This window comes from Rhamphochromis longiceps, linkage group LG15, assembly GCF_057381845.1.
Source record: "Rhamphochromis longiceps isolate RC_006_pf linkage group LG15, R_longiceps_female_GT1.1, whole genome shotgun sequence".
Classification (NCBI taxonomy): domain Eukaryota; kingdom Metazoa; phylum Chordata; class Actinopteri; order Cichliformes; family Cichlidae; genus Rhamphochromis; species Rhamphochromis longiceps.
Genome location: NC_140571.1, coordinates 27,255,800 through 27,279,555, shown reverse-complemented (window position 1 = coordinate 27,279,555; position 23,756 = coordinate 27,255,800). Strand labels below are relative to the sequence as shown.

At 42.8% G+C, this 23,756-nt stretch overlaps 1 protein-coding gene across 3 annotated transcripts in view; it reads right to left on the bottom strand.

The window, feature by feature from the left end:
• Positions 1-3,901: 3,901 nt before the first annotated feature.
• The window catches only part of vta1 (vesicle (multivesicular body) trafficking 1), a 63,289-nt gene continuing 43,434 nt past the window's right edge, over positions 3,902-23,756 (bottom strand). Inside the window, exons 6-8 of one of the 3 annotated variants that reach the window (XM_085382929.1) lie at positions 16,608-16,859; positions 14,102-14,176; positions 3,902-5,657 (exon numbers count right to left, since the gene is read on the bottom strand). In XM_085382929.1, coding sequence (XP_085239055.1) covers positions 5,512-5,657; positions 14,102-14,176; positions 16,608-16,859 — 473 coding nt within the window. In that variant the 3' untranslated portion in view covers positions 3,902-5,511. Of the gene's footprint in view, positions 5,658-14,101; positions 14,180-16,607; positions 16,860-23,756 lie in introns of all 3 variants that reach the window. The other 2 variants (XM_085382928.1, XM_085382930.1) reach the window with 2 other exon arrangements.

Here is a 23,756-nt window from a genome sequence, read left to right as displayed (position 1 = left end):
ATTTAAGACTTTTCAGGTTTGAGGAACTTCACCTTCAATTTTTACCATTAAAGAAAAAACTCAGTGACTCAGTGTTTTATCAGAATGATGATTAGTTTGATAGAGAAGTGCATTTATGTCTGATGATTAAAGCGTACTTTCATCTCTCACCCTGTCTCCCCGTCTAAAACAAAACTCACTCTTCTCTTCCAGTGACAATCTTTATTCGTGGAGTAAGTAAAGTAAAACAATCGGTCCTCCAGCTTTAGTGATCTAACATACAGGAGGCCTCTCTAATAAATCTTAGAGGAAGCGGCTAAGGCAGGTTTATGTTGACATAGAGGAACTCTTCCTGTTATAAAGAAGCCGGTGATTCAGGTTCTGGAGCAGCTGTGGGTAAATCAGACCGTTTGAAACAGAAATCAAAACAGCGTCTGCTTAAAGCAGGGGTGGGGAACTCCAGGCCTCAAGGGTCAGTGTCCTGCAGGTTTTAGATATCACCCTGGGTCAACACACCTGAATGAAATTGTTCTCCACCCTTTCCTTTACCTACCAGACCCTTGTACCGCAGGATTAACCTGAGTGTCCCAGTCCTGGACTTTTTTTTTGTTTGTTTGTTTTTTTTTTAACTGGGAGGATCCCAGGCCTGATTTTTGTTGATGTATTATAAATGTTCTTGTTTTATTGTTATTTACTTTATTCTCATTAAATACATATCCATTTGAAATTTCATGTTATGTTCATACATGTTAAAAATACCTGCAAATAAAATGAGTTCAGTGACAATTACTGTTTGTTTTAATCAAATTATTGATAACACAAAAGTTAAACTAATGCAACACATATAACAACATAACGAATATATTCAAATAAATACATTTCTTCATGCATAACTCATTTTGGAACGAATCTTTCAAGAATTGAAAACAGTCTGTCCATCCTTTCCCTGCTCTCTTGCGCTCTCCTCTCCTCAGCCTCTCTTTGCTGCCTCATGTCCTTTCTGATGAGGTCTAGCAGCTCATCATCCCTGTGTCTTTTCCTCTTTCTCCTTGTTGTGGGTGGCTGACTCACTTCCTCATCACTTTCGTTTTGGTCACCCACTGCTGAAATTAGGACAGGAGGCCTAATGGAAAGCCTTTGTCCTATCACCTATCACATTCATGAGGACACTCCAGTGCCAAGTACCAACAGTGAGCTTCCCACTGACTCCCTCTCCTGCGCCTGGATACTTGCAATCCTAAAGGCAGAGGAAATCAAAAAAGACAGTAGACAAATAAAAACAACACAACGACTCTTAGTAATTGCACATTTATTAATGTGCGTTCTTAAGAATTATCTTCTTGATAACACGCATACATACTTTGTATTTTTCTTTAAGATTTCCCATTTCTTTCTGGCCTGCAAAGGGGTGACTTTCCCCTGCAGGTCCAGCTTCTCCAGAACTGCCCTGATCACACTCAAAAAATAAGAGAAGAGAAAAAACCATGGCAACTATGTTAATCTGTAAATCCAAAAGTTTTCACAGCAGAACACAAGAGCTGTGAAATCTGGACATCACAGGTTCTGTACAGCATGAGGGTTAATAAAACTGTACTCATATGAATATGATGTGTAAATTGATTTATTCATGTACCTCCAATGCCACAGTGGCCAAATTCTTCACCCCAGTGAAGAGGTGATGATTTTCTCCTCTCATTTTAATAAACTGAGCCATTTGGTCTTTGTTCCCTAAAACTCATCACCAAAAGGTTAATTTGAAAAAATAAAATAAATAAAATAAATAAAAATTAGCTGTATGTAAGTGGCAATACATGAAAAACTGCAGGACCCACCATACAAGCTAGTTTACGCGCAATTTTTACGAAGATTATTTTAATTACACAATAACCATAAGCAAATGCCAAAGCCTAACAACACAACTGCTACTAAAATGTAACTTTTGTACCACCAGACTTTCTTATACTTACATTGAAAAGTGCATTCCTCTCCCGCATTAACTCCCGCTTCGACAGCAATTGTTATGAGAAAAATTCTCCTGTATGACCCGCAATGAATCCTGGGATATGGCTGGCCACAAAGGATACACCTGACCCATCTTTCAAATCTGGGGAAATGAAAGATGCATTTGTTGCCACATTTGGAGGACTCCTCAAATTTGGACAGCCTTCGTCGCATCGCTGTGATGTAAATGCCTACAAATGCGGCCATCGAAGCATGCTACCCCTGAATGGAGACAACCGTTGAGGAGGTAATTTAGCCATTTAAATCAGCTGTGTTGGATCAAGGACACCAGCCCTTGAGTTCCTCACCCCTGGCTTAAAGATGTATTCTCCCATTTGTCCACCAAGGCATCCTCCCTGCGCCAACTCTGTGGCTCTAAAAGTTTTCACTTCTAATTTCCAGTGAAAAGGTTGTGGAGACATGAACATTTAACTGTGACAGGTTAAGCTGGACATAACTCAGAGATTAGTATAGGTAGACATGCTGAAGTTTTGACGATAAGCTGGGACGCCTCACCTCTGACCGTCCCCGGCTGGTTCCTTTGGACTCTGCAGAAAACATCGTTGTGAAGCAAAGTGAAACAATGTGTGGCCACATGACACAGGAAACCCATCCATAACAGCCTCAGCGAGTCCTCAGGAGGATTTCTCAGAAAGGAGAGACTGACCAGAATCAAACACTGGTTCAGTCTTCAGGACGAACCCTTCTCAGCAGTTGTGGCTTTGCAACACGATCTGCTTTACCACAGATGCTCTATGTCAAATTAAATTGTGTTGGGCACCGCTTTAACCCAGACGTCTCAAACTTGAATGTGTCTGCATCATCACAGGAAGATACTTTCCTTAGTGCTGCAGTCACAGTTGAGAAAGTGGCTGCTGACTGCTACAGGCCCTGAATCATTTTACCTGAGCACGGACGAACTCGTAGTCTTGTAGCCGCTAAAGATCTCCAACCACTCAGTTTTTGTCGTCTTGGTGTGTCACTGTAGCAACAAGATGGAGTCAGTATTGGTAATTCTATGAAATCTGCCTACAATAATAGTTAACCATGACAAATCAGCAGACATCACAGGTCCTCTACACAGTGACATCGTTTTTTTACCTGCAAAATGGAAAAATGAAAGTATCACCAGAACCCAACCAGCTGCAGCGCTTCCGACAATCCAGTCCTGTAGGAAGACGTGTTGAGGACGAGTTGGACTCATCGATGCAGAATCATTTTCATTACTATCTGCCTGCATCTATAAATGAGCTGAGAGTGACATCATCAGTCCCACCAGGAGACCTGTCTGATCAGCACAGGATTGAAAATGAGTAGAGTGTTGCTACTAATATGAAAAAAATCAAAGCAATCATCTTCCTACTTGCAGGAAGTTGTGGTCTTATTTTTACTCTGCTGTTACCGAGCCGTGAATTATTCCTCATTTTCTTCGCTGTAGATTTGTGGTCAATATTTAGACGTGTCCTCGAACCTGTGAGCGGACATGAACCTGTGGTTGGTCTGCAGCCCTTTGGAGCGGGTGTTTGGAGTTGTTATTCAGTCACCGGCAGCAGATTAAAAGACCTACGCTGTTGAGTTGTGTTGCTGCTCTTTGTGATGGTTAGCTAAATGAGACTAATAGTAGAAGAAGCCGAGAGCTGCTGCCTCCTTTTGAAGAAATGGGTCCTCCCCGAGGGGCGGCTCAGAGACGACCACAGAGCACCGTCTGCAGGCTTCGAGGGTTTTCCTTCAGTGTTGGAGGATCTTTACAGCGCTGAGCTAATAGCAGGCTCCATCTGGTCCTACTATAAAGATGCAGATTTCATTAACATGGAGCTCATTCTGCTGCACGTCTGTTGGGCTTGAGCTACACATGCTTTCATTTCCAACACAGTGACATCAGTTATGAATAAAACACAAACAGGAAGAATCAACACTGCTGCGCATTTCCAACATTTTATTCAAATTGCTGTAAATCACTGATTCTGACAGAAGCTTCGTGCAACTCTGAAAACCTTCAAACAAACCAAGAATGATTAACATTAAATAAAGAGAAAAGAACTAAAGCTGAAACAACAACTGCCACCCCCCATCTCCACCAGCACACACACAGTGATATGTCAACATGAAACAAGCTTTCAGGAGATAATCCTCCGCCTCCTCGGCCACACGACGAGTCAGAAGGCCGACAGCCACGCTGCCCCAAGGCCTCGCCGCCTCCATTTATTCTGCATCACTGAATATCAGGACAGCGTCCGTTTGACAGTGACACAAATGAGACAGTTTTCTGTTACAGAAGAGCAAAACGCCAACAGCCAAAACAATCACAGCGAGCAGTCGCAGACATCCCGACAGCAGTGATTCAGACACAGACACTTTTTCCTTTCTGATATCGTAGAAGAAGAGAACCTGAAGCAGGGAGCTGAAGGCCGTCTGAAAACGAGCATAGCTCGTTCAGCGTCTGTCGCGTGTCATCTCACACTCTTGGCATTCTGAGGAATACTCTTATTAGTTTTATTGTGTGATGGGAAGATTGACATTTAGGTTGTTTTTTTTATATACTTGTGTGAAGTTCGAAGCTGCACTTAGAAGATGAGCTGATCGAGTCCGAGATCACTCAGCGCCCTCCGTCGCAGTTAGAAAAGACGTGACATGGACTCACTCGTGAAATCTCTGAAGATTTTGGGTAATTTTGCAGGAAAAATGGCAACAAAAAAACCCCCCAATTACTTAAATCTAGCCGCCAATTAATTTAGTTTGGCCCCTGAAACTCTTACAGTTGTGATTTGTCATTAATGCTGTGTCAGCAGAAAAAAGGTTGAATGTTGTGACCTTAAAGTTACTTCGAGCTTCGAGTTGAACATTTTTTTTCTCACCATATACACAGAACACAAACAGAGCCTGCTGCACTCAAACCAAATATTTCCGCTGTTTTTGTTGTGTCGATCTGCGAGTTCCTAAATCGTCGTTCTGCCTGTGACACAGTTTAGTGTCAGGAAAGCAGAACATTTTCATTTTCTTGTTTATTTCTCTTTAAAGTTTGAACAGAATGATTTCAGACTTATTTTGTACTTTTTGTACTTTTTGTAAAAAGTGATGTTTCAGAGATTTGCTTTCCATGGTAACGGTTTACCGATGCGTACGCGGCGAGCTCCGTGATGTTAAATGGCAGCCCGAGGACCTTCTGCTGTCTTCTCAGACCAATGATGAAGCTGTGATGTGCGTCAGTCGTCAGAGTCGCCGTGTTCTGCCGTCGGACTGTTGTCCTGTCAATCAGTGCGACTCGCAGCCACACACAGGCAGCTATTGTTGAACGCTGATTTCCATTGTGTCCTCGTCTGATGGCGAGCTCAACGGCCCTCTTCAGTGTGTGTGTGTGTGTGTGTGTGTGTGTGTGTGTGTGTGTGTGTGTGTGAGAGAGTGAGCTGCATCCTCAGCTCGCTGTTGGGCCGGATCAGTGACGGATAGAGTGGCGCTGCTGGAGTGAAAGGGGGGGGGGGGGGGGGGAGAAAAGAAGGGATGGAGGAGTGGGCCGGCAGGAGGACAAGGGCCTCATTCTTTGCCGGTGGTGAGGAGTTTCAGGGCTTTCTGGAGGTTCTGGATGGCCGTGCCCACGTCCTCGTACTGCAGGGCGCTGCCGGCGTACTTGCAGTATTTCTGGGCTTTGGTGAAGTCTTCCGGGGAGAGTTGGATGCCGCCTGGAGGGAGGGAGAGCGGAATGACAGGAGGATAAAGGATGGAGGGGGGCAGAGAGAAGGAAACTAGTGAGATCAGATATAATGTACAACAACTACAAAGCAATCAGAGCAGCTCTGAGGGCCGATCGCGCTTGAAGACTGATTTACTGAGAAACACAAAGGGGAGGATTGATGCCAACCATGGCACATTCCATCAAACGGCAGACAGACAGATCTGCACAAGCAACTGTTGAGTTTCCTTAGCTACAGGTGGCTTTAGGAAAGGAGACAAAAGAAAGGAAAACAGCAAAGGATCCCTTTAATGTAGATAACATCAACTCTATGATCACACCCAACATGAAACTTTATCTGTAACATGGAAAAAATGTCCCACAAGTGTTACAGTGACTTGAAGTATTTGGTTATTACTTCTGATGCTATACAACAAAAAACCCTGAAAGTTAAAGGTTACAGATTCATTTTACAAATTTCTTCTCATATAACAATACTTGTGTTACTGCCACTGTGTGAGACACAGGATGGATGGATGGATAACATGGTAAATGAACGGTTCTTCTCTTCTACCCCTGCAGTCACAGCTGTTTATACCGAACGCCTCATTTACTCATACGAGCACGTCTCTGCACTTCCTGTCTCAGCGATCAATATCTAAGCCACAGAAACATGCAGACTGCAGCAGGAAGGGTCACCTCCTGAGCTACAGCTGGGCCTACGATGGATGAATGGATGAATTCAGGAATAGCTGGAATTTTTCTAAAGTTTCCAGCAGCTCCACTCAGTTTTGTTCAACTGCTGCTTTGAATAAAGTTTCAATGATAAGAAAAAAAAAATTTTCTGGGGGTTATAATCAAGCCGCTGTCATCCCATTTTACCAATTTCCTGTAAGTTTCAGTTGTCGTCCGTTTTGTTCTGACCTGCTGCACAAAAAAAGTGTGTTTGATTGTGAGCATTGGAGAAACGAAGCACAGCATGAGTCTTCTGCTCTGCTCGGAGTTTATTTCTGACTTAAATTGCCTTTAAAACACTCGAAGTCCCGCTGTGATCCGCGTCAGCCCATCACTGTCTGTCAGTGTCAAGGGGATTGTGGGTAATTCATCTCTGCGATCAGAATGTATTTAAATAAAGACTCATCAGTAATCGGCCCGATGAGGGGAGGCGTCAGGGAGGAGACACAGCGTCTGTGTGTTGTTTAATAAAGAGATGTGAGGCTGTAACAAGTTCATGATCCTCGGAGATAAACCGCTCCTTGTGAGATCATCATGTCGCTCAGCCTCTTGCTCTAAACTTGTCCACGATCTTTTGTTTTAAATCTCAACAATTAAAGAATCAGGTTTTTCTTATCATCTTCTCCCGTCCTCCCCTCTTTGTCGTTTTACCTAAAATATTAAAAATGATGTGATGTTGACCGGTTTTGACCCAGCTCAGTTTAGTTTTATTCTGCGTAGCAATTAAAGAAAACACGAACAAAAGAAGTGTAAAAGTGAAGATCCCGACACTCCTGAGCCATTTAATCTAAAGTTTTACACCCTGTGTACAAACTACCAAACAGCAGGAGGTAGAAGCTCAAAACTTATCGAGACCGACTGCTTTTCGTCAAAAAATAAAGAAGTTAAAGAAAGATTTCAAGCTGAGTTACTCTCACACTGAGACGGCTCGATCGGAGAGATTAACATTTCCCATATTAAAGTTGAACACGAGCATTCCTCTCAAAGTCAGTTAATCTAATAAAAAGTAAATTTAATGGTTCACGGTTTTATTTATAGTCTTTATAGCTGAAACTTCATAAAGGTTGGCTTTCTTATATTTTTCCTGAGATATGAGTAATATTGAGTATCCAGGATCATTTGTAAATTCTTATTTCAGATGGGTTTTACTAATTTTAATATTTATACTCCGTTTCACAGTGGTGGAATTTTTAAGATTTCCAAATATTGTGAAATTTTATGACATTCTGTGTTTTGTTTTAATTAATTAATTAATTTTTAAACAGTCAAAGAACATCTTCAGATAATTTTCTACTTCATTCAGAGGTTGTTCCACGTTATTTCCCTGGCACACTGGTGTGTGACATCGGCAAACAATATGACCTTCAATGACTTTGACATTGCAGCCATGTCATTGATGTACAGTATAAAAAGCAGTGGCCTGATGACAGATCCCTGAGGAACCCAGCAGAGATTGATTGAGCTTCCAAGATAACTGTTAACCTATACACACACACGTCGTGGGTTAAGTAAACAGTTGTGATCGACTTTCTAACAATGATTTTTTAGATCTAAAAATATTTTCACAGCTTATTCTTTGGTTTCATTTGTAGGTGTTACTGAATCTATAAGGTCAAGCCTGCAGTGACAAAAAGATGTTTGTTTTTTCTTCTAAAATTCAAAAATGTTCTCTAACCAACAAGAACAGTGAAAAAAGGCAAGCTGGGGTTTTATTTGCAGCATATTCCACTCTTGGCCCTCCACCCATCAGAGTCTCTAGGGGCTCACAGCTCAGCCTGAAGAAAACACAGCTCTTAATGTGGGTGTAACACTATAGGATACATAGACCCTCCTTCACATACAGGACTCCAGAGTATTCTATAGGGGAAAAGAAAAAACCCAACCTTGTAAAGACCCTGCCTCCAGGAAACTGGATCATGAGCTCAGAGCATGTTTCTCTTTCCCTTACCTTTATTGCCCTCTTCTACTTGCCCCTCTGATGCTTCCTCCCCAATGTTTAAGCGCATGTTTTGAACGTTCCAGCTAGGAGTAACGGTTGTTTGGTTTCTACCTCTCTGACGATTTTGGAGCTTGGTCATGGACACGGATATGTTCCACCGTCTGTCCCTGCTTACCGGTTACCAGCAGAAACTTTGGTCCTTTAGCACTGCTGTTGGAGCTGTGCTGCTGCTCTGGAAAATTAGGTTGATGTTGTATTGTTAAGAAACCTGACCACACAAATGTAGGGTGAGCAGCTGATATCAGACTGAAAGTTTCTGTGAGGTTTCAGACTGAAAATGGCTCACAGTCGCTGCTCCAGTTGTGAGATGGGTGGAGTTCAAGTTATTAACTTAAAAAAAACAAACTTGTTTTTATGAAGTATGGGGTCACTGTGTCAGCACGAAGCAGGGAAAGATGGAAACAACTGCAGAGGCATAAAGATTTGACTCTTTGGACGTACCATTTCAGCTCTATGAGGACAGGTTACAGGTCATAACAGATCAGTGACCAGTCCAATTAACACATACTGTACAAACTGCCTCCAGCCATCAGATTCATCCAGTTTTAACTATATTCTAACTTTCTTCTCGTTCATGATCTTTTGCTTCTTACCTGTCTATCCTTGATTTTACTGTCTATCCAGTCACAATTCATTTATTTTTGCAAAATCGGTAGACATTAAAAAAAGCAAGAAATTTCAACACAATAATACAAATAAAATCTTGAAAGAATCCATTCCTAGAGTCCCTGACATTTATGTAGAGTCTTTGCTCCCTTGTTGATTTGCTTTCTTGTTTGAAACTGTTCCCTCCTCTCTTTGCATCTATGGGTGGTCGATTGGCTCCTTTGGAGTCCCATCATCTCTCTTCTAGCCTTTACCCGATCATTCCATTTTTCCCTCTTTCATCACTCTACTTGTTCAGGATGTTTCACTCCCTCAGTCAATCCTTCCCTCCTCAGAGGACACTCTTTAATGTAAACCAGGCCTCTGCTGCGCTCTCCTCGCTCTACGCTTTGCTCTGCAAACAGACCACGAACGTGTCCATACTTGCCGAGTTGGGCACGAGGCTCAAGTCATTACCATACCATGGTAACAAATCCAAAGATGATCTAAGATGCGCTACATATTTCTGTTAGACAGTTCGGACATAGTGAACCTCCATTTACAGGGTGTTTCCAGAAACCAGGTTTCTCTGAACAATCCTCAGACGTGACAGTGAGCAGCTGTCACTGGATCTACTTTGTACTCATAAAACAGTCTCACAGAAAAGCAGTGATAAAACATCCAACCATCTGCACAGTCTAAGGGCGATAACTGTCTCTTATGGACAAAGAAAAAAAAATCAATTTAACAAACCATAAAACATGGTGAATGAGCAGATTTCACTTGGAGATTCCACTCAATTCCACTCTTAATAAAAACGGTTTCTGTCTGTAGTTCACTCCCTTCGAGTTTCTTCACAAGTGGAAAATGATGCACATCATCTGCATTGAGCGCCTGTCTGAACACAAAGTCTTGAATATCCACTACCCACAATGCAAATCTCTGCAGCTTTTCCTTCCCACTGTTGCCACAGCACTTGGCTCGTATGGGTCATGTGATTGTATTGTAGGGTCTTCACCTTACAATATCAAGCACCTATCTAAATAAAACTGAACTGAACTGCATTAAATGCATCCACCCTCTTCCTGTCACATAAAAGATGAAAACTAAGATGGAAACTGTCCTCAGCAGTTGTCCTGAAGGTGGCCTCCAAAAATGCCTGCGTGTAGATAGTTTCCTTAAACATGAGAAAGTTAAACGCTGAGGTCACTTGTGTATTTTTGGGCATACAGACCGCAGCAAGACTTTTCTTCCATTAAACAGAGGGAATAAATCTACAGATCCATCCAGCTAATGCTTCTTCTGCACAGTTAATGTGTAGCATATGAAACAATAATAACACCAAATTAGTTTTCTACTTTAACATTAACATGGTGGGCGCCTCCATAAAGGACCTCTGAGAGTCTCTGACAAGCAGGGCAGGCTGAAAGAACAGATCAACAGATAATATCTCTCTTGGCTCTGCGGCTCTCGTAAAACACGCTCCTCTGCTCTTAAAAGTGTCCGGGAGAAGAACGGGAAAGAAATGATTGAATAATGTTTCACCATAAGCTTCTAATCCCCTGGCTGATTTCTCTGAGCTGGGAAAAGACTGGGAAAATATGCTGACTGCATATACTCCACAACTAGAAGAGCCTGAGAGGCAGAGGAGGGGGAAACGTGGAAAAACCAGAGACCACAGCGCTTAACGTGGAGGGAGACATTTGAAGAGGGGTGTTTGGAGAGGTGGTCGAAATAAGAAATGATCTCAGGAGTCATTAACTGCAGGATTGCTTGAAATAAAAAGAGTAAATGAAACGAGCTGACAGCTTTCATAATGAGAAATCAATTAGTTTTCAGAAGGTGAGCCAGGAAGGACCCCAGCTGAAACGTTCCTGTTACTGACTGACGCCGTTTCTAGATCTTATTATGTTTCTTTGTTCCTTCACTGGTTTTGTTTTCTGTTACAGTGACACATCTTTGGGGTGTTGTGAATTCATATTATTTATTTACATTTGCAGCACTCTGCTCTCCCAGAGTCTCGTCCAGAGGGTTAAATCAATGAAAACTGAAAACCAGTGCAGATATTCTTTGTGCTTCTCATGCTGCTACCTGTGCACAATGGTAAATTCTCACAATCGCCCTGCCCAGCCAAAGAGCCACGCAAACAGACACCAACCAGGAGCCATAAATCACACACGGGAGATTACTGCTATGGAAACTGGCATGAATGGGGATGTATATGGATGTATTAGTCCCTGTGCTCATTGGGAACGACTGCGTGCTGTAAAATCTAACGCTGGTGCATTTACAGAGGCCCAGAGTAAGTCAGTGGAACATAAAAAAATCTAGCTGATAACTATACAGCTCTGATATCTTAATGGCATTTCAACGCTGCAGTAAAACTCTCGTACAAAATCATGCCAGTGGTCAAATAAATGAGTGACAGTTTGTTTAAGGGTTAAAGATTAATGGTACTCTGTTACATCACACGTAAACTCAAAGAAAAAAAAAGAGGAGACTGACTGAATTAAAAAGTTTGACCCGGCTGCAGGGGAGACGCTCAGGGCTGCCGGAAAGAAACACCTGCTTCTTCACCGCATCTTCATTTCAGAGTCTTTGACGAGTTTTAACGGAGCGCTACGAGCTCCATTTTTCTTCATTATCTGCCTGGACTGAGGCTTAATGCGCTGCATCAAAAAGGCTTTTTCATTTTAATTATAACAGCGATTGGACAAAAGTTTAACTGCCCGAGTCACACGGTTTATTCAGAACATCTGAACTCACCTTGACAGAAAACTGAAGTTTGAATGATTCAGTGATTTGTCATAAAGTTGCTGCTGAGCCGGCCGACTGAATATTTTTATCTGAGGAACTGCGTGATGCTAGTTTATGCATGACTGGCTGACTAAGCAACCTGCTCAGTCTTTAAGGTTATATGGTATAATATGCTCTATGGCTGCACTGTGCACACTGCAGCAGCGTACAATTCCTCTGCAAACATTTTACTTTTTGCTTGCTGCATGAATGACACGTAATCACTGACTGTATAAAGGTGGGCAGGTTTAAGCCTGTGCACCTGCTTCATTTATCCTTGCTGGTAGCTATGCCCATCGTTTATGTTGAGTCAGTGGTCTTCATGGTCTCAATTAAATTTCTTTATGTATTGATGTCACAATAAAGCTGGTTAATCTGCAGCTCATAAACACAGTGATGTGTTACACATTACACAAGCATATATTAAACACTTTTCTATAATCACGCTGTGTTTGCACTGTAACTATCATGAACAGAGTAAAGCAGAAGGCCGCTGTGTCCCTTCTGAATGCATAAATACATTAGATACAAACATTAAACACGTCCCACGTGAGCCATTGTCGTATGTAAAGCCTATTTTTCGGCTGTTCTCAGTTGTTGTCACAGGTTTTTCTTTACTGAGAGCCTTTGTGAAGCAGTTTTTTTTTAACTTTGTGGTTCTTCTGTTCGTGCCATAATAGCAGGTGAATGGAAACACTGAAGCTGCTCAGCTCAACCTGCTTGTGCTCTGCCAGCCGCTGAGCAGCTTCTCTAAAACAATTTGAAACCACGCGTTTAAAAACAGCAGCAAAGTGTGAATTACGGGAATGATGCTCATCCTGCCCTCCAACCACGCTCCCCCTCTCCCTCTCATTCTGCGGCTGACCGCCAGCAGCTAATGACAGTCTAGACAGCGGCGAAGCGGCGGTGCTGAGGTCGTAATGATGTGTTAGATGGCAGACGGACGGACGAACGGCGCGAGGTCCAATCAGACAGAGGCCACCATCTCCTCGAGTGCCACTTTCACTGGTTATCTTATGTCTCCTGGTGCTCAGGAGGAGAAAGAGGAAAGCGCCGTTTCTCAGCCTGGTAATGGAAACTGGAAAACGATCCTTCCATCATTTCATCAGGCTCAGTGTGGCAGATTAGCTGCTGTCCTCTTTTTAATTGAGAAATAAATATGAATGGCTCTGCCATCAAAGTCCTGATTCATCACCAAAGTACTCGGCGGGGTTAATGAAACGCTCCGACTCATTACACTCCAAGGCTGTGAGTGAATCTCTGGGAATCTTGTTAGATGTTGCTCTTTATAATTCGCTCTGTGTAACATATTCATGTCGACGGCGTCTGAATTCAGTTCCTATCATTAAAGTCCATTAAGCTCCTTAATGCGAGTCCTCTTGTGCTACTCATTAACCACATACCGTTAGCTTCCCACTCACTCTCTGGCTCGCCATGTTCGCATCTTCCTTGGTTTATACTCGAGGCGTCTTTCCATCAACAAGTTTTACACATGCGTTTATAAAAAGTTTAATAGGCAAAGAAAAATCCAACAGATTCAGTTTAAGACTCAGCAGCAAAAACGTCCTGTCTGTTTGCAGCGGCGAGGACAAAGGAAAATGAAACACATGAAGTTCTAAATTTCTATGTATTAAATTAAATAACTATAATAGTATAAATTATACTTTGTATGTGTGCACAGAACAGAGGAGGAAAACAAAGCTTTTACTATTCTGAATAAATTCTTTGGGACATTTTTGAATGATGTGTCAGGCCTTACTCTCCAACATCATCGAAACAGCAAATGAAGGAAAGTTACAGGTGAACGGTGCTCATCCAGAAGAGTTCAGCTCACACTAACACACTTTACCTTTGATTTTTTTAATTTAATTTGTCAGCTGTGCACAGAAATATGATTCCAGTGGAGTGCGGTGGAGCGACAGACAGAGACCATATGCAGAAACTTTTTTTCATCCTTATATTAATACAATATGTCTGGTAGAGAGCGCTAAACGGAGGCCACCGGGGTCTCAAACTGGATTTAGAGGCAGTCAAAGTTTGGAAACAGTCTCAGGAATTTATTCCAACTTCACATTTTTGCATTTTCACTATAGGAACATTCGGTATCCAGATGAGCGTAGAGAGCAGCAGGAATGGTTGTTGGCCTTAAACCAGTGAGACGTCTTTTACGAAGCAGTTTTTAAACCAGTTCAATGTGAAAGCAGGATTACCTGCAGACACCAGAGAGCCTCTGACTCAGGTGAACCGCCTGCAGTCTGAACTTTGTGTTTATAGGGAGTTGGAAGGAAAAGCAGTTGTGTATCGTGTCTGCAGTCATCTGTAAGTGTGTGTTTTCTTACCCTGCTGCTGGGCGCTGAGCAGTGTGGGGTCAACAGTGGGCACTGATCGGGGCATAGGCACAGGTTTAACAGCTTCTGCTGGTCAACAAAAACACTTCAAATTATGATTGTGGTAAATATTCAAGGAAATACTCAGTAACGAATGGCCAAAACTATATTTCTAATAACTATGCCAGTTATCAATAATCAGCAGCACGGTGGGGGGATAGGTTAATTGGATAATCCAAATTGCCACTAGGTGTGAATGTGCGAGTGAATGTGAGTGTGAATGGTTGTCTGTCCCTATGTGTTAGCCCTGCGACAGACTGGCGACCTGTCCAGGGTGTACCCCGCCTTTCGCCCTATGACAGCTGGGATAGGCTCCAGCGCCCCCCGCGACCCTGAAAAGGATAAGCGGAAGCGAATGGATGGATATATCTAACACCTGCGTTAGAGTGCCAGAGATGGACAGGTCAACATCCATCATCTTCCTGACCTTTACCCAGCAGGCCACAGTATTTCAGCCCCAACATACCCCCATTAGATTATTGGATGCCGTCCTATTTTTCAGTCTGTACATCTCTGAAGCCTCAATCTCAGCTCTGACTGCACAGATATGAATATTTAGTGACAGCTAGCAGAAATCCAGACAAGAAACAACACAATCAAGCGTCTGAAAACGACCAAGCTGCCAACAGATGCTTCACTTTGGATGCTCTCCTAGTGGAAATGAACGAAACGTCACCAACAACACGCTGCGTCACTGCGATCAGGTGGTTACCTTGGAACGAAGCTGCTCTGTAAACCTGTCAGATTTCAGAGCTGTCCTCTGAAAAGTCCCCCTGAGCGTTCTTCATCAGTGAGACAGAACTAAACTTTGCACTCAGCCAAGCATGTGAGGAGAGCCCCAAACTCTTTCCCACACACCCGGGCTACAGCCTATCACATGGGTCTGAGCAAAAGCTTTGTTATCAGCAGGGTTCAGTCTCTCCTTGTCTGTCAGCAGGAGCAGGTCCACCTCTGCCGCTCCTCTTTGTGCAGCGGTGACGGTGGACCGATTGTGTGTGTGTGTGTTTGTGTTTGGGGAAAGTGTGTTTGGACGGTGTGTGCAGCTCTTTCTGCAGAAGCTTGTGTAATCTATAATCACCTTGAATTACTCGAGGTTTCTGCGTGAATGTTTATTTTTCTATTGTGCCCCATCACTCTGCGCAGGAAGCAAAAAACTAAACACCCAATCCTCCACGCAGATCTATGAGGTGGCAACAGTGCCTAGACAAGTGCTCTTATACAACATTTTGCCTTTACGCTGTTTCCATAAGGGAACAATTACATCTCACTTTGGAGAAATTTTATCTTCTTTATATCCTCCAGAGAACATCTGCAAACATCTGCGCCAGCAAACATGTGTACATGCGTCTCTCGGGGAGGAGTGTCACTGAAAGCGTCGCCGGTAAATTGCGAGGCCGTCACATACTTGGTGTTATCAGGGGAAATTAGCAGGATTACAGGGCGGGTGACAAGAGAGGCAGCTCTTCTAGTTTAGACCTTTAATGATGGCAGAACAACAGCACGCTGGAAACAGCAGTCAGGTGATCATGGCATCATTATCGTAATTCATTTATATAACACAACGTTTTTTGTCTATAATTAATCATCCACGTTTCAGTGATTGGACAGACCTGGACCCTCACTGAGCATATGATGAAGCTAGACCACTAACATCTAAACAGCACTGTGTGTGTGTGTGTGTGTGTGTGTGTGTGTGTGTGTGTGTGTGTGTGTGTGTGTGTGTGTGTGTGTGTGTGTGTGTGTGTGTGTGTGTCTGCTGCAGCGACAGTCTCTTTAAATAAAGTGCTCCATGTGCTGCACAACACAAGTCCCATATTCGACAAATTACAGTCTCTCAGACTCTGAAAGTCAGCTGCTGTAAATGACTCTTTCTTAGAAATATTGTACAGCACAATATTATTTACTCTGTTTTAAAGCTACAGAATTTTAAATTGCTGCTATTATTTCATGTTAAACCTCGATGTTCAGAGGCACGGCGGGCCCAGTGTGCTCAGAGGAAGCAGGATTTAATACTGGCGTTTTAAACTGTTTGCATCGTAACGTAGTGACCTCAGAGAGGTGTGGCAGGCACGGCGGCAGGCTGATACGAGGTGCGATCGACGCTCGGAGTTTGGCTCACTACGGTGGTGACCTAGTCTCGAAACAGAGCTGAAAGCTGTTTTCATGTGTTTGCACACAGATTTCCAAACACGGACAGATCTGATTGGTCCTCTGAGCTAAATGCTGCCGTGTGACAATGACATAAAACCACTGTGAGATTTTCGAAAGACAGCAGAACTGTCTGTGTGGAGCTGAGGCTGATGGACAATGGGAAGTGAAATGTTTTGCTCGACAAGGACACATGTGTCAAACATGGAGAGCTCAGCACGTACACTCAGCTTGCTATAGACTAAACCGAGTGACCAGCGTGTTGACATGTGGCCACGCTGTTTGTACACACAGCCAACCTCTGTCGTACCTGTAGGCGGCGGCAGCTCGGCCGGCGTGTTGGCCGGAGCGTGGGCTCCTGGTGGGATGTGGATGTTGTTGTAGTTTGTGGTCGGAGGACCCGATGGGGCTGATCCTGGACCGGAAGCAAAACCTATGCCAGGGGCGGGGCCTGGAACCGAACTGTGGTCCTGGTCTTCGGAGGCCTGTGAAGGAGGACCACCTCTAAAAGAACCCCCGTGGGAGAGGCCCAGGCCGGAGAAGCCTTCAGCACCAAACTCGTCTACCAGAGGGAGAGAGAGAGAGGGGGGGGGGGGGGTCATTAACTGTGAAACAGGAAGATTTCTTCAATGGACAGCAGCTCCAATAAAAACTACTGGAACATTGTTTATGGAAACTCATTTTGCTTTCACACTTGTGTATCACTTCCATATCTCAGAGTTTCAGTGGATCATGAAGGAATTTCTGTTTTCACTGGCACGCGGTTTCTCAGCCGAAGAAACGTGAGAGCAGTGTGGCCGGGATCAGATCCACCCACCTGATTTCACCACTTTCCATCCCGTCACTGCGCCCTAATCTCTAATAACTACATATCTGTCCACACAGGGTAAAATGGAAACACAGGGATAGAAGTGTAAGTGACGGATCGTGAAATAAGAAAAGTCTTTGTAGCTCACATCAGCCTGGATCATTTACAACCAGTGCCTTTGGTGCTCATCATGCTGCTTACCCTCAGACTCGGTTCAAGTTTCTGTGTCTAAAAGTGAAAAAGGACATTTTTTACCACACATCAGGATGCAGGAGGTGAACAGAGAAGCTTAAAGCTTTTGGCCTCACTTGGTTTCAATCACACAGTGAAAAAGGGTTCTTCATCAAAAGCACATCAGGTGGAATCCAAAAATGAGTTTGGGGAAAATGATTAGAATTCATGAGAATCTCATTAAAGTGAACAGAAAGGAGGTGTGTAAATCCCACAGATATTACATCAGAAATTGGTTTCAGATGGAGTGTGCAGCGGGGCATGTGTGAGCATTTGATGGAGCGACTGCAGGACTGCAGGTGACTGATCGCCCTTGTTTGTTGGTATTCTGTTGCACTTTTAAACACATCACAGGACTGGGGACGTTACACCAGCCACTGACTCCTCTGATTACATTACACCAGTTTATTTTCTGTTATCGACCCGTTAAGCATCATTTATTCAATATGGAAACACAGTTTACAGCAGACCTTCCCAAAGTGTGGGGCCCACCCCCTAGGGGGGGCGCAGGGCCATGGCAGGGGGGCGCGGTATGAAAAGAAAAAAAAACAAAATGCTTGGACACTGCTAGCACGGGGCGCCCACAGAAACACAAAGCAGGAGATGAAGCATGGCTGAATATGTTTCCAAACCAACTTCATTCTAAGCCAAAGACTAGAAAATATGGTGAAGCATATCTTTCCTTTGGTTTCACCTACACAAGTGCCAAGGTAGGTCTCCGCTGTAGAATTGGTCTTCCCTACGTCAGGAGCAGCGCTGGGCTCTTCAAATCACGGACAAACAGTATCCCACATTCTTGATTTTTAGTTCACAAACACTTGTTGTAATGACTAACTACTCCTGACATTTTGGAGATGTTAGCTCTTTATACAGTAAAGTTACAGTGGGATACAAATAATATCAGGCTGATCCTGCCACGATTTGTTCCCTCGGTTCAAATCACGGACAAACAGTATCCCACAGCTGTTTATGTTTTTAAACCCATTTTGCACAGAAAGGCATTTTTAAAAAAAAAAAATTTGTTGATAGCAATGTTGAATATTATTATACAGGGGGAAAACTACACGTAAAATAATCACACCGTGAGGCCTCTGCCTTTGTAAATGGAGGGACAGTAACTGCGTGTAAAACCTGAAGACAGTCAGATTAACAGTAACAGTATTTCGTCTCTATCTGCTATTCTGCAATTCATCTCATGTAAACAATAACGTGGCGCACAGCCTGACGTGAAAAAAGGCACACGCCATTAGGGCTGGGCCATATTATACCGTTCACGGTAATACCGGTATAATGTTAGGCAATGATAGGAAAATGAAATATCGCGATAGAATGGGAGTAAAACGCGCATGCGCGGTGCCTTTGTTTTCATACGCACATGGCCGATTGTTGAGTGAAACAGATGAACCAGAATTGGTTTGTAAAAATGGTGCAACTTCCGTGATGTGGAACTGGTTTGGTGTTTGTCCGTCAGATACACAACAAAGCACATTTTTTTGCAGAACATGCAAGCGGCCGTTGTTATTGTCGTATTTGTCGGACTAAGATGCTCTTAAATCTGGGAGTAATCTGGGTCCTAAACTCCTTATACTTCAGGTCAAACAACACTGCAGCATCACTTAAGAGTTAAAAACTGTCTAAATTCTTTCATCTTTAATAAAACGATCAGCATTGCTGCTTTACCAGGTGTAACTATAAAGTTTAACTTCCAGGCATCCATGAAAACAAAAGTTATTACATTTAACAGAGTTAGAAGTTAGCAGGAAGCTAGCGGAAGTTAGCTCGCTAGTTTCGCTAGTTACCTAAGCATGATATTGCATGTTCTGACTGAGAGATTTCTGAAAAAAAATCAAACGTACAGCTCTGCTATCACTTCCAACATAAATGAAGACAGGAAACTAAACAGCAGTGACGTTTGTAGGGTTACTGAAGTTGGGCTAGCTGGTATATAATGATGTGCTACGTGATCGCTAGCGACACAGCTATGTTAGCATAACATAAACAGTGAAGCTGGAGGACGAACACTAACACTTTTCCACTTATAAAAGTTAACGTGAAGGTTCTTCATGGTTAGAAACAAATGCAATCGCATGGCAGGATGCTGTAAACGGACCAAACTTCAGTCAGGAGAACAACTGAGATAATCCATCTGTTAGATTTGTATTGTTGATTGTCATTTATGCTTAGAAATATTTACTTATATATGCTTAGAGTTTTGTAATTAGTTGTAGATTGGTAGAGGTTTTGATCCTTGATAGTCTGCAAACTTTGTGTGTATTAGACAGCACTTTGGGAGCATGAGAGGTCATACCGTGTCTTATTGTTTTATGGTAGGATTAACGTAGTTGCGTCTGTTCTAGTCTAAGTGCTCTTTGTTTAGATGAACTGCAGGACTTCCTCACCGTGTTATCTAGGATGAACCATCTAGGGTGAGGGGGAGGCTACCCTCTTCCTGACCAAGGATGTTTGACCCTTTGATCAGCAGTCCACACACACACACACACACACACACACACACACACACACACACACACACACACACACACACACACACACACACACAGGCAAGGTACTCTTTGTTTGTATGTAGACGTCGTATGTTAATGAACCTATGCATATTCATGTAACCTCAATAAAAGGACAGTGTATGGGAGAACGGACGAGAGCTACTGGGGTCAAGCGAAGGGACGGCGCTCTGTCCAGTCTCTCCCGTGCACGAGTACCATGAAGAAGTTTGCCTACTTGCGTCTTGCTTGCAGTGTAATTATATTGTCTTAACGTTCCAGCGAATAGGTTCAAGCTACAAACCTATCACCATCCACAATACGAGGTTAGTCATTAATATACTGCAACAACATGGGAATAGAGCAGCTGCCAGAGAATTCAACATTAATGAATCAATGGTACAGAAGTGGAGGAAGCAAGAAGAATGAGTTTAATAAAGTTTGATTTATCTGACTGCTTTGTTTCACTTAATGTGCCTTATAATCCCGTGCACCTTATGGTCCGAAAAATGCGTACTGCACACTGCAGTTTAATGTTGCAAAGCACCTCTTTTTAACTTCAGTGGATATTATACATGGTTATGCTCAGGATATGTCAGCCCATTTCTACTGGAAATGCCTTTTGGTTAAACTTTCAGCAAGGAATTTGCATTTGCACTGTTACATTTTTATAAAGCTTTAATGTACATAAAAACCAGCTTCTTGTTTAAGTGAAAATAAATGGAAGGTTGTCTTTTTGCGCTAGTAATGTTGTGGAGTTGTATTTTGTCTCGCATCAATTATATCGTCGGTTATATCGTTATCGCAAATTTTCAAATATATATCGTGATAAATATTTTTGGCCATATCGCCCTGCTCTACACGCCATCATGTAAAACAAAGGGGGGCCCAACAAAAAAAGTTTGGGAACCACTGGTTTACAGTGTTTACGCATCACCCTAAAGCTCAAAAGTAAAAATCCCCTTCATTTTTCAAGAGAGTTAAAAACAACAACAACAACAGACACAAATTATTACACATCACTGGATCTAAGTAACATAGCACTGAAGGAGTTAACACAACAGATATATGTGAAAACTGAAGGTAACACATACATCATCATGCACCATCATACACCATCAAATCTGATGATGAAAGAGCAGAATTACAATAATGGAAGTTCTGCAGAAAATGGAAAATGATACAAACACAAGGCACTATGTGTCTGAATGTCCCAGCACCCACATTTATATTTAAACACACTGTTCTCACACAGCAGACTGTTAACAACATTACTGCTTCTTCATACACTGAAGCTCTACATGAACATGGAATATTTATTACTACAAAAACATCCTAAAATTTAGTAAGACTGACATAGCTGGGACCGAGATCCTCTTCACCAAAACAACAGGCTTGGCTTTTATGAATGATGATAACCCTCTTAATGCTTATCAGTCACACAAAAACAGCGAGTTGAGCTTTTTTTTTTTTACCATGTTTGGTAACTTTTGTAAAACAGACTCTGATGTCTGCGCCCGGCCCCTGACCTGTGACGCGTGCTTAGTGAAGAAGAGGTTACATTTGTACCCGATCATCTGCTGATGGTTTCTGTGTTAGCAGAACATTTCCTTTATTGAGTTACTGACAGTTTAAGTGACTTCACCATTTATTTTTTTTTCGGTAAATGCTGTTTTCATTGTGGCCTTCGACCTTCGAGCCCTCACTCAGTGGCAACAGGTACACTGAGGTTTGTCACACCTGTACACTCACGTTCAGAGTGGAACTCTGGGAGGTAACGTCATGAACAAAGGTGTCAGAGTTGAACATGCAGCGACAGAGAGTAATAATAATCCTGAAACAAGGACAGAGCCTTGTGAAACACATGAGACTGCAGTGATTTCACGTCCTGACTGCAAGCCCGCAGACTCAGCAACCACACCTAACACAAAGAAAACACTTCTTGACAGCCAGAGATGTTTGCAGAGATTAAGCTACTGGGCTGGATGTGCAGACACAGGCTGGATTCGACACCACGTTAGAGCCCAGCCTGTGTCATTACTGCATCAGAGACAAAAAGGCAGACGGGCATGAAGCAGAGATCTGACACTTTAGCTGGACCGCTCCATCTTTCATTAAGTTGTTAAACCGTGAACGTCCACACCCCTTCATTGTGGCATGCACGCACACACACACTTTCTCAATGCTCAAATATTTGTTACGATCTGTGCATCAGACTGAAAACTATATGAATAAACTATATTACAGTCTGTAAGTTTTTTATCTCTTATTTGTTTTTTGTTGGTACACCTGTACGTGTACAACTGTGTGTGCACCTATGCCTGTGCTCCAAACAGCTCAACACTCTGTTAATGTTCATGTACTTTAAATTTTATTTCCCCAGCATTAAAGGTCCAGTCAGCGCTCAAGCAGCAATAGCATGCTACCAGGGCTATGCTGGACTTACAGAGGAGACATTATAGGACTGAAATCTATAGGAGCCTTATGCAACAGCATAGACAGCGGGAGTGTGACCTCTGGAGGAAAGTTTCCTTTCAAGGCAATTACAGCACTTCCCCCCCTCCTTTATTTTCTTATAGACTGATGAGTCTGTAAATGCAGCAGTTTTGGTACGCCTTTAAAATCATGCACGAATACACAAAAGCAGGAGCCTCCTTAAGGAAATCATTAAATTGAATCCACAGCTGCATCAACTCGACCACAGTTTGCCCCACACCTCACCTAAAGAACACACACACACGCACACACACACACGCTATGATTATTCAGGGAATGATTTTGGGTTTCAGCTCGAAAAGTCTGTCAGACTGACTCTTAGTTCTTTTTTTAGTTTGTTATTTGTTTATTTTGCCGTTTGATGTTTGTAAAACTGCTTAAACAGCACTAATAGCATCTATCAGATTAATTACTGTTCACCCCTCGCTGCAGTACTGGGATAACAAATAACTCTTTCTTCAAATAGATTTTACATTGCATCAGTTAAGTAATATTCATGTTTGATATTCTTTCATGTCACTTTGTGAGTTTCAAAGAATATGATTTTGTGGGTCAACTGAAAAGTACACATTATTATTTTCACCCTGGACATCAATGAAAAGGTCAAACATGAAATCCGAGACTCAAAGTTTTCTGTGCTCTCAGAGTGTCAGTTTGCAAAGTCACATCAGATCATATTAATTAAGGTGGAACTGCTTTTTCTCCTTTTTATAACTGCTTAATTAGTGATAATCATCTCGCTGTGAATGGCAGTGGATCCTGAAAGGCACTTTTCCCCACACTACTGTAAGGTTTCAGTGGAGCTGTGTGCCATGAATGAAACATAGAGTGAAGTACAGCATCAGCTTTTTTGCCAGCAGGAGATTTTCTGAAGGTCAGAATGGAGACATTACAGATTTATGTGCAATCATAGAGAAAGTATCGACTCCATTTACAAACACAGTATCAGGCGTGTTAACACTGGGCAGCAGCTCATTATGTGGTTATGAGTTTTTGTCTATATCAACAGAAGTTTCACTCAAAGTTCCCCTGTTTACTCCCGTCTTCCTTTCTCTGCTCTCCCTAAACCACTGAATGATAAACACCTGGCAGCCATGACACCTGTAGCTCATTCAAAGTGTTCTGTAACTGAAACCGAAGAGCAGACAGGGAGCTCACAGCAGCCAAACTATGAGCGCTATTAACTCTTACTGCTGCCCAAATCACACTCTGAACCAAGTCACATCATCATCATCATCAATATTATCACCATCCCCTTTTATCGTTCTAATCAGGCTGGTACAAAACTGGTGAGTGAGCTGTGGGAGTAAATGGAGATTGTGGCCAGTGTTCTTCCTGCTCTGCTTCCTTGTTTACAGCAGTGGGTGAGTGAATTCCACAGCGGCTGTCCTGCTGCCGGACGCTGTGCAGCTCTGTGGTATAA